This window comes from Mustela nivalis, assembly GCF_964662115.1.
Source record: "Mustela nivalis genome assembly, chromosome: 7".
Taxonomy (NCBI): Eukaryota; Metazoa; Chordata; class Mammalia; order Carnivora; family Mustelidae; genus Mustela; species Mustela nivalis.
The window spans coordinates 74,157,329-74,169,530 of NC_139026.1; the positions used below are offsets into that span (position 1 = coordinate 74,157,329).

General features: G+C 38.6%; 1 protein-coding gene across 2 annotated transcripts in view; it reads left to right on the forward strand.

The window, feature by feature from the left end:
- Nucleotides 1–12,002, forward strand: part of ST8SIA1 (ST8 alpha-N-acetyl-neuraminide alpha-2,8-sialyltransferase 1) — a 156,145-nt gene extending 144,143 nt beyond the window's left edge. For both annotated transcript variants that reach the window (XM_082738600.1, XM_082738601.1), the window contains one exon: nucleotides 3,464–12,002. In XM_082738600.1, coding sequence (XP_082594726.1) covers nucleotides 3,464–3,950 — 487 coding nt within the window. In that variant the 3' untranslated portion in view covers nucleotides 3,951–12,002. The remainder of the gene's footprint in view (nucleotides 1–3,463) is intronic.
- The last annotated feature ends 200 nt before the right edge of the window (nucleotides 12,003–12,202 follow it).

A 12,202-nucleotide genomic window follows, 5' to 3' on the forward strand; every position in this document is an offset into this window, starting at 1 on the left:
ATGAGGCAGGAGAGATAAGGGGGGGAGCACTACTCTTATAGTTCTAGTTGAATTCAAACCACCTCTAGTAAGCTCTTGATCAGACTAACATTAGATCTATCAGGGGTGCCATAAATAAGCACCGAATTGATTAAAGTTCTTAAACAATGTCATTTGGTGAAAAATGGGGTAGGTAAAAATAATAAAATGTTATACACAGGCTGGTTCAAAAAATCAAGGCTATGGTAAATCCAAGGTGTATGTTCCTTTTCAAAGTTAAAACTCAAGGAAGAAAGACTGCCCTCTTCAAGGATAATCAGTCAGCTTTAAGACAGGGAACATAAAATCAATTTCCTTGATTTTACTGGAACTGTCTTTAATTCTCATTAGTATGTAGTCCACTACAAAAATCGGAGTAAGTTCCATTAACCAGCAGAGTGCTGTGGAATAGGAGCCATTCTGCACAGCAGTGAGAAGGAAATGGAAACAAGAAAGGGAACAGATAGAAGTAGACCAGTTGCTCTAGAATGTTGATAGTGAAATGAAAAAACTAGAATGTAGCTCAGGGACTGGTATGAGCATGTAAAGAATTGCATCATACCAAGTTCTAACCGTGCTTAGAAGACAGAAGGGAGAAATTTGGTATAGAGGGAGAGGTCAAATGTTTGTGTTTTTAAAAAGATTTTATTTATTTTTGTGGGAAAGAAAAAAACACATAAGCAGGAGCTGGGGAGGGGCAGAGAGAGAGGGAGAAGCAGACTCCCCACTGAGCAGAGATTCCCAGTGTGGGACTTAATCCCAGGATCCTGGGATCACTGAGCCAACCAGGCACCCTGCGGTTAAGTGTTTGATAGAAGCAAGATCCACTTTAGAACATGAATTTTTTTTAGAAAATATGAAATGATTTGTTCCAAAACACAGAGGGGAAGAGGGAGCACTTCTTCCTACTAGAATTACAACAAAGATAAAATAAGAAGATGTAAAGAAAGAGATGTTGAGGGATAGATGGTAGAGAGCTAGACAACTTACATGGATGGCTTTGATCTTCTAAATAAGTCTATCCACAGGACCCCTGCACCAGAATCACCAGGGAGTACTGGATTACGCATTCAGCAGGATTACTCATTGAAACCCAGGAAGCTGTAATATCAGGATTTCTAACTGGAGTTTGAGACCCATGGTTTAAAAGAAGTAGGAGGTTACCTGCAGGGTATGTTCATATTATTGGGAAAGTATTCATGTTTTAAGGAGGACAGCAGAAGATCGGGATGGGCAACAGAGAGACTAGAATTATTAAGCATGGGCTAGTGGAGTTAGAGGGAGAAGTTTGTGTTGGCGAGGCTGGTCTAGCCCCGGAATATGGTTAAATGTGTTTCCATGACTTCTTCTAGAATAAAGTGATCCCACTTACAAACCCTGTCAAACCCTGTTATCTTTTTTTTTTTTTTTTTTTTTTTTTTTTGTCAGGGCCCAGAGAAAATTGCTAAAGTAGGCTTTTGAGTCAAGGACATGAAGAAACCTGGAGCAGTTTTCCCTCTGTGGGGCTTAAGGACCATACCTTTCTTGGCAGGCAGAATTAAGGACTCTAATTGCTACAGAAAACCCTGCGGATTTGTTTATTCAGAGTTTGAGTTTCACATATTTATGATGAATGATGCCAACGTGTCAGGCCACACTTTCCCCTGCAAGTTTTGGCTCCGTTCCATTCTTCTATGCATTATTCTCCATCTGTACGTAACATGAGACAGGTGACAGCCCGGTGTGAAAGAGAATAAAAGTTGCTAGAGCCTAAATGTAGTTCCTTGGGTTTTTTTTTTCCTTTTTATACTTGATCTGTCTCAGCAACCTCCTCACTGGTCTCCAAGCTACCAGCCTCTTCCTTCCCCAGATCACCAGTTACCTTTTCGACACAGACTGACCACTAAACAGATGAGGAAATATTTGTAATGCAAATAGCGTCTGTGAGTTTCCCCTATCACCGCTGACTGAAGCCCACAAACAAATTAGAGAAACTCTACCCTTTTTGCAACATGTCACTGCCTCCACCCATCCTGCCTCCCGTGGCCCAGGAAAACAGGCTCTTCTTCGCGAATGTTCCAGGACACCGTGCACGCCAGCCTGTGACCAGTGTTTCTTCTCATTTAGTTGCTGTGTGTCCCCCCAGAGGAGCTGTATTTAAATGTCATCCCCTCTCTGAAGCTTTTTCAGGCTCCACTCTTCTCCTAAGGCAGGGTTATTTTTTCATCTGTATTCCCACAATACTGTATACAGATATCAACTGTTGCGTTTAGAACATTATGTGGTACTCATTTACAATTTTGTTTCCACACTTGGACCTGAATTTCTTCAGAACAAAAATTGGGTCATTACATTTTTAATTCCCCTGTGCCTGACACGGAGGATGTATACCACAAATTTCAGTTGAATACATTGAAGCGGAGATCCTCTTTTTATGGAATCCAAACTGCAAGAACATAGGGAAGTAGAGTTCTTTGGAGCGAGCAAAGTGGGCAACTCTGTCAGCGTCATTTTATAATAGTAACAAGTGCTTCTTTTTCCATGTAATATTATAGTTAGAATATAGTATCAGATAATCTGAATACTTCTAGGATCATACAATTTCAATGGGAAGAAGTGTTTTCCAGGTGGTTCCTTTGATTTGCAGATGAAGAAACCAGTCCTGTGCTTATATCAGACTGCACAAAGTTTTTTTTTTTTTTAGATTTTATTTATTTATTTGATAGACAGAGATCACAATTAGGGAGAGAGGCAGGCAGAGAGAGAGGAGGAAGCAGGCTCCCTGTTGAGCAGAGAGCCTGATGCGGGACTCAATCCCAGGACCCTGAGATCATGACCTGAGCTGAAGGCAGAGGCTTTAACCCACTGAGCCACCCAGGTGCCCCTGCACAAGTAGTTTTTAACAAAATACTCTCCAATGGGGCATCTGGATAGCTCAGTCAGTTAAGGGTCTGCCTTCAGCTCAGGTCATGATCCTGGGGTCCAGTGATCAAGCCCCACATTGAGCTCCCAGCTCCGTGGAGAGCCTGCTTCTCCCTCTCCCTCTGCTACTAGCCCCCCTGCTCATGCTCTCACTGTCTCAGATGAATAAATTTTTAAAAATCTTTAAAAAAAAAATCCAAACCAACAATCAGCAACCTTTGTGAATTCATGAGTATTAAACCATTTTTACATTCCAGGCAAATAATTCTGGGAGAATAAAATGTACAGTACATTTTAGTTCAAAGGGAATTTCATTAAGGACTCTTAACCTGAATTTAAGACTGTTGGGGTTGGGGAAAGCCAAGCTACTTGATGAGAAATAATTGGTAAGTTCAAGGAAGATTTTAAATATAAGTGAAGCATCTTTCACATTTTTTCCCCCTGACATAATGTGAACTATCAGGGCCATCAGACGAACAAAGGAGTGGAATGTGATGAGTTCCTTTTCTCAGGGTTTAGCTGAGCCTCTTCTTCTCTATAATAGGTTTCAGAATCTGCTGTGGTCCAGGAAGACTTTTGTGGACAACATGAAGATCTATAACCACAGTTACATCTACATGCCTGCCTTCTCTATGAAGACGGGAACAGAGCCATCTCTCCGGGTTTATTACACACTGTCAGATGTTGGTGCCAATCAAACAGTGCTCTTTGCCAACCCCAACTTTCTGCGTAGCATTGGAAAGTTCTGGAAAAGTAGGGGAATCCATGCCAAGCGCCTGTCCACAGGACTCTTTCTGGTGAGTGCGGCTCTGGGCCTCTGTGAAGAGGTCGCTATCTATGGTTTCTGGCCCTTCTCTGTGAATATGCATGAGCAGCCCATCAGCCACCACTATTACGATAACGTCTTGCCCTTCTCTGGCTTCCATGCCATGCCAGAGGAATTTCTCCAGCTCTGGTATCTTCATAAAATCGGTGCACTGAGAATGCAGCTAGACCCATGTGAAGACACTTCACTCCAGCCCACTTCCTAGGGACCATGGAAAAAGAAAGAACCGAGACAGGGTATTTTTGTTAGGTTTTCTACATGACTCCAAAAGGTCAAGTCATTCCATGGATTCACATGGGCCACTTGGAAAAATAAGACAAAACAAAAACAAAACAACTAGAAAAAACCCAAGAGAAACTCTACTTTGGATGTTGTCTTGGAGGACAAATAAGAAATGAAACATCCTGTGAAATATTTTGTAGCACATTGTGGATTTTCAACCAGTAACATGCTGATGAGGTGATGTTGGTGAAGCACATTTTGGTGGTTCAAATCTAGAAGATGCAGTTCACAAGACAGAGCTCTAATTGCTGCAGTTGAGGAATTAATCAAGGGAGAATAAAGGAAATGCCAGGCAAAGTGTTACTGATTATCAACACAATCTGGCTTTAGGGGAAACAAACAAACAATCAAACCTATCTTATATCTTAGAAGAATAGGTTTTTAAATAATGATTATTTATTTTTGCCCTATTTAGGGGCAGTGAGTGGGTGATGAGGTAGATTTAAAAAAATCCCTTACTGAGTAATAAAGATATAAAACACTACAGCTAATTATTGTGATTTGTTGAACCAAGTCTATGTTAACTCTAGTCTCCTTCCATTTAAAAAATGTTAAGAATTGCTTCCTCCCCTTCTGTCAAGTCTACTTAGACAATGTGAAACATTGTTGAATTTAGACTGTGTTGATTCATAGTCTGGATAACATGAGCCACTTTCCCTCCTCAGAATTGAGGGCATAAACTCAATTTTAGGTCTGCGCTACTTAATGCTGTTTGTATTATTATGTTATTTTAGTGCAAAAGGACTACAAATGTGAGTGCATTATTTATTTGCAAATTGGCATAATTGTCTTCATAATTTAATACTCAGATAAAGTAAAGCACAATGATGTAAAGTTTAGTCACAAAACAGACTGGAAGGCACATCCCTTTTCTGTCTACCATGGTATACTCACTCCAGGATACATGCACACAAATAAAACGTATATATTCATGTACACACATACTCACACATACACACAATTAAACAAAACTCATTCCTACGCAACTCCAAAAGCTGTACCCGCATGACTGAGTCTGGAAAAATCTGTCATCATTGTTGAAAAGCTACAGTTGAATTACCCACTACCCAATACTCACTACCCCTTGACATAGGACAAGCCAGCTCACCTGTTGTTGCATATAAAGCTCACAGCAGCATGACCCCCACATGCTTACCCCAAATGAATGGAATTGTTTTGCTCATTCTGACTCTCCCTAACATCTCAATGGACCTTGTGTTGAGCATGGTCACACACATGTGGTTCATACAAGTAAAGGGATGTGAATTCACAGATGTGGATTTCCTGGTAGTAGTAGGTAAGGCCACTTAGAAAGCTTTTATATAAGCTTCGACAAACTGCAAACAAACTCCCCTGACAGATTATAAACAGTTAAGTGTGTTTATGTGTGCAAGGAAGGTAAAGGATACCTTTCACTGTCTTTGTTCTTTGGAATGCCTTAATCTAAAAGGAGACACTAGAAATCACTATTTTTATTTGTTTAAATGTCACCAAAATGTAGGAAAACTATGCCAAAAAGTTCTGCTCATTTTTAATGGTAGAAACTTAGTCTACCACATCAATTAAAACAGGTGGCAGTTTTTGGTGGGTTCATTTAAAAGCATTGAGACAACAGAGCCCTTGGAAAAATTCTGTATCACCACCAGAATGAGCAATTTCTAAGTAAGACTAAATTTTGAGGTTCTTATAGAAATCAGCAGTTTAAAAATGACTGGTTGACATGACACATATTATACAGATGCTTGAAGAGTTAAGAATTTGAGAATACTGATTCTGTACAGGACTGATTTGTTATTTTGATCTATATGGCAGCAAAAATGTAATGAGAATGTACTAGGAGTGAACTCTGTTGAATACAGGATAGATATGAAACCCTAAACCTATTTCCTTTTTAAAGCCATTGTTATTAGTTAATAATTACCATAAAAAGGAATATATTTTTACCTATACACTTCATCAAAAATGTAAAAGTGCTAATGAAGAACATGTGTCCTGCAAAATAGCATTTTAACTGATGAAGTTGTTAAAATGTAACTAAAGAGCTCCATCAAGCCCATGCATCCCAGTTCCACTGAAGCTGCCCTTTGGAAATTGAACATCTTGTTATGATTTCTGGGATAGATTTACACAATGAATTGTGCAATTTTCAGACTATAAATTTGTGGCTTCCGAAAGGCAGAACAGAAATCGCCTAAGATGATAATATTGAATTAGACCAGTACTTCTCAGCTGGGGTGGTTCCCCTTCCCTATCCGGTGACATTCGGCAGTGTGTAGAGACATTTTTTATTTTTGTGATTTGGAGAATGCTCCTGGCATCTAGGGGACAGAGGCTAGGGATCCCACTAAACACCCTACACTGGAGAGGTCAGCCCCTCACAGGGAAGGAATATTTAATTAATATTAAAATATTAATAGAGTCAAGGTTGATAAACCCTGGATTAGACCAAAAGAATGCTTTGATTCCTCCAAATTGTCTTCACTTAGGGACACCTATACATGCTCACATCATTTGGAATATGACTACAGTTGAATGAGAATGGTTTCTTAGAGTAGATTACAGATGACATTATTTTATATTGACTCAAAGATATGCCATACATATTCCTTTTTCATGGTTAGATAGAGGTATCTAAACTAGGAGGGTGACTATCCTTGTGTGTGTATGTGTGTGTGTGTGTATGTGTGTGTTTACGCACATGTGTGTTGTAGCATAAAGTCATACATATCTATCCTTATTGAAATATATGTTTTCTAAGTGACACTCTCTCCAGGATTATCTTGCAGAAGAGACTGGAATACTCTGTTACTGTTAATTATTTGAACTCAAAGCACCTGTTATTTTATTCTGTTTATCTGGAATGGGGCCTCATACTTTGCCAAATTTGGTCAATGACATGTTAATACTAATGATCCATACGATTAGATCAGAAGATATTCAGGTGATGCTAGACATACTCAGTAAGAAAATTTTTCATTGTCTTCAATGCATCTGCCAAGAAAGTGTGTCACCCTCTAATATCGGTCTAATTTTGAAATTGCTTTTTATTGGCAAAAATTAGTTTGCTCCCTGGGGACAAAAGAGGGAGTGACGAAACTGGCATGGGTACCTGACTTGATTTTTACCTTTTATCAGTTCCCTCAGTCCCAGTTTGAGAATTGCTTTGACGCTCAGGACCATAAGTAAGGGTGACCTCTGTTTAATTTAGTTACATTAGAGTAAAATTAATATAGGTGAAGGATTAGGTCATTCTCTAAGACAGAAAAGTGATTTTTTGTATGAAAGATTTTTGTATGGAAGAGAACAATGGATACATATACTTTAAGTAGAGTATTTGATCAACAGTTTATATAAACATCTAAACTGCAACCAAGACATGAAGTTAAAGAGGGCCCATGGGATTTTGTTTCTATATAGTTCACTTCTAATTTAAAAAGGTAAATATTCCAAAATGATACAAAGGACCCCAAATGATAGATACCCAGACAACACCTGTTTGGCTTTGTGATGTCTGATGCCCTTGGCTACAAGACTAATTTTAGGTTATACGTAACTTGTACCTGAAGCAGTGGGCAACATAACTTCACAATCTATGTGGAAAACAATGGAAGAAATCCCAGGATTCTGAATTTGACAAATATATTCTTAAATTATTCAGAAGCTTTACAGAAGTGTTAGAGTTGATTCTGAAATAGAAAAAAATATCAAGAACATTTCTTCTGGTCAGCAACTGTCACAGTTTTTATAATGTATTATATACAGCTTTTTATTTCTTTGAAAAATAAGACTCCATAATTTTAATTTTTATGTTTAAAAATAGTGGCTTTGTGAAATTTTTAATGGACAAATCCTTGTTAGGAAGGACCTAATACGTAAAAAACAGCACAGTCCACCAAAAACTTTAGGGAATTCTGATTGTGTTGTACAAAAATGTTCCCACCAGAACCAGGTAATAGTTTCTGCTCCCTTTATAGAGTCCCAGGGATCAAGAGCTGTAAAGACTTTTGTGAGAACCCAAGGACAGATATGCAGAGGCATAAGAACTGAGAGCATCACTATGCTTTTTATATTTTTATCTTCCCAGTGTGGAGGTCAACTCTCAGTTGATGACTTTTAGTGAGCGCACATCAGGAAGTCAGTAAACAACTACAAGATACCTAGAACTTAGGTCGAGCCTCTGGCAAAATCTGTAGTAACTAACTAAATATAGTCAGCCACTTGGGTCTCTGTGCCAGGGAGAGGATGAGGCAAGTGGAAAGGAAGAGAAAACCCTACTCCCAAGCTCTCAGAGTACAGAAGGATCAGAGAAGTCTCTGCCCTTGACTTAACTTTCCAGCACTATCTATTTCTAACTCTACCAGGAGGCTGGGCTCTCTGTGGGGTCAAGCTAGTAGCCTTGTGACTGGGGGCTTGGTGTGAAAACTTGCTGAGAAGCTTAAAATTTTACACTGCCTTAAACAGTATTTTTTTCCCCTTAAATTTGTGCTCTCTAAATTTGGGTGTCCTGTGCCAGAATTCTGGTCACCCTGACCTAATTATGGCCCCGTCAGTGATGATTAAAAATGGAACTTTTTTCCCCATTCAGATGAATTTTCTGAGTTCTTGAAGCTAGGGAGATAGCAAATATAGTTGACCCTTGAAGGACACAGATGAGAACTACACGGGTCTACTTACATATGGATTTTTTTTTAAATAAATGTAGTGAAGTACTGTAAATGTGTTTTCCTTATGATTTTCTTTTTTTAATTTTTAATTTTTTTAACATATAATGTATTATTAGTCCCAGGGGTACAGGTCTGTGAATCGCCAGGTTCACAGCACATACCTTCCCCAATGTCCATAACCCAGCCACCCCATCCCTACCCCCGACCCCCTGGCAACCCTCAGTTTGTTTTGTGACAGTAAGAGTCTCTTATGGTTTGTCTCCTTCCTGATCCCATCTTGTTTCATTTATTCCTTTCCTAACCCCCAAACCCCCCACGTTGCCTCTCAACTTCCTCATATGCCTTATGATTTTCTCAATAACATTTTCTTTTCTCTGACTTTCTTCATTGTAAGAATACAGTATATAATACAAATAACATACAAAGTATGTGTTAATTGACTGTTGATGTTCATAAGACTTCCCATCAAAATTAGACATGGTAGTTAGGGACTAGTTATGTTTTGGGGGAGTCAAAGTTTGCAAACAGATTTTTGACTGCATGGCAGGGTTGACCTCATCCCCACATTGGAGCGGACTGTGTTCCATCAGTTTTTATATAGTCTCTTTAAAAGCTGGGAGACTGATCCAAAACAATCTGGAAGCCTAGAATATTTGTTTTTGATTCCTAAATATGAGGGCAGAATATTTAGGTTGAACACTGTAAGAGTCCTATCTTGTAAGTGGAAAGAGACTTACATGAAACTACAATTGCTATAGCCTTTTTTTTTCCATATCATCAGAAAATGGTTACTGTTGACTCTAACCTCAGCCAAGGCGTCTCTTGCATTTTTTACATACCTCCTAGTGGTGAAAGATCGAAACAAGTCAGGAAAGGAAACCTCATTCAAACATAAGACAGCCCCTGCTCATCATCACAATAAGGAAAAATGACATCTTTCTGTCTCCTTCTGATTTTCTTCTTTCTGGTGCCAACATTACTGATTTCTTCTCTAACAAATAAGGAATAAATAACTTATAAATTGACATATAATTCCTGTGAACATTTATGCAATAATCAAAGCCCACAGCTGTAACTTTTTTAAAGCACAGGAGAGGAATTATATTTTGTTCATGGTCATTTCTGTGCCTACCTCCTCTGTGTTCTTACTGATCTCTGCATTGTGCTAAAATCCTTTCTCATTTTGCTTTCCTATTAAAACTGTAGGATATAATCAATGATGCAAAGCTGTTTGGGAGTTTTATAAAATAATATTCAAATATATTGATCATGTCTCTTTCTCCTTCTATATAATTAGATTTTCCCCCAGTTATTTGTCATTTTAAAAGCATATGTTTCACATGATACCAATGAACATCTAAGGGGTATGAGTTTATCCAGGGCAGAGAAAATTGGGAGCCAGATATGTCTGTTTTTCTCTGTACCATAAGCAAAATGGAAAATTGTAATAAAAAAGGGTTTAAGCAAAATGAAAAAGAGAAAGATAAAATTAGGATTTTAATTGTGAAGGACCCCTGGGAGGGATCTGAGTATGAAGCTAAGCACAGAGCACAGGGGCTGTTGTCCTTGAGTGCAGCCCCAAGAATAGAACCTTTCAAAACATTTTAAAGGAAATAAATTGTTATGCCGTTGTTATGGCTCATGATGAAAAGACACTAGAGGAAGCAATGTGAGAGCCAGATGATGAGATACTTAGGGAAGAAAATGGAAGAGCCGCACCAGTTTACCTACTTGGCCCTTCTGCCCCAACTCCGAGTCATGCTTTCCTTGGTGTCTGAGCTGGGATATGCAAACGCTGCCATTTCCATGGCCCCTTTTTATCTCTACTTTGACGCATGCACAAGGTTATTATTTAGATCTGGCATGGTGAGGCAGCGATAGTAGGAAGTGTCACTTTGAACTTGATCCTTTGAAACATGGTCACCATATGCTATGCCAAAGCATAGCAACAAAGATTTAGTTGCATTTTCTCCCCTCTGTTCTAGTGCAAACACACACACACACACACACACACACACACACACACCTTGCATTATTTATGCCCACTGAAAAGAGAAAAATGGCTGAGCAGGTGGAGGTGGCAGAGGGTACCTTAACTTTTTCCAGCTTGGGTCCCACTTGCTTCTGTATTTCCTTCCTGTGCCCCAGTCACTTTAGAGGCATAGCTGTGTCTGTTCCAAGTTGTATCTTTACCAACAGCAAGAACTCTTATAAATGTAGAGAATGTGACTCTTTTATATAAATGCACAATAGTATATAGGCCTTGGAGATGTCTGATAAAGGTATGTAAATATCCTTTGTTGAAGTAGTAGAACTTTCTTATAGAGAGCTCCTTAGATAGCTACAGGAAAACTAAAAATGATTATATTAAAAATGTTTGTTTTTCCAGCAAACACTAGCATTCATGGAAGCAAGGAAACAATTTGTTTCTATTTCCACTCTTAAGCCCCAATTCTTTGTGCTTTCCTATCTATAAGTTACTACAGACATCCCTCTCGACATACAGGATTCCACAGTTTGTGGAGATTGATGGCCGCAGGGGTACATCAGAGTCAGAAACACTAGAGGGAAGGGGAGAGAGGGGAGAGACAGACAAGGAGCAGCTCCACTGAAAAGCTTCTTTAATTTTTTTAAAAGTCTGGAACATCATTAGAACTCTAGATACCACACAGCAAAGTTGGTCTGAAAAGCTTTGAGGAATGAAAAGTTTCCCATTGTTCTCTTTAGCTGGATGATTGCACCTTCTGTATCATTCCACATGTGTGCAAACTGTTTCTCAGCCAATTCGCAGATGGGAGGTAAGAGAAAAATAGAGAAATTCAAATATTCTTTCTCATACAGTGTAGTTTGACTACCAGTCCCATAATGCAATAATTCTGGAAAAGATTTTTTAGATTAGACTATAAAATTGAAATCGCCTTTGAAGTATATATGGAGTTACTTTTTCCTAATAAGGCTAAATTCCACTGGCAGGCGGTGTGGGGGATAATCAATACTCTTCATTTGTTCTTCTATTTTTTTTTTTGAAGTTTCATGTAAAATGTAGCAGGTAAGAAAAAAACCTTAATTGATACTTTTTATAGTGTGACTTGAAAAAAGAGTATCTATGTTGGTTCTGCTGAGTTGGTTTCTACAGTATCTAAATGCAATGTCATAGGAGGAGATTTGCTGTAAAAACATGTCTTTTTCTTTGGTGTGTTCATTGTAATTATGGCTGGTAGTGAGAAGGTTCAGTAAGTCTCAATTTCTCTACCTCCCTTACTTGGAGAAAATTTGGAAATGTACCCTGTGAATAAAATGACTTTTTTATAGCTTGCGAAGTCTTTTTATTTCCCAGAAGCGTATGGGTAATTCTGTTTCCTTTTCTATTCCTCTGTTTTGTATCCATATCAGCTACACTGATTTTTTTTTCCTTCTGGATGAAAGCTCATGCTGCTGGGTGAGAAAATTATTTTAGAAATACAGAACTCTAAGTGCTATGAATAGAATACAAGAACACTATTGTTACTCT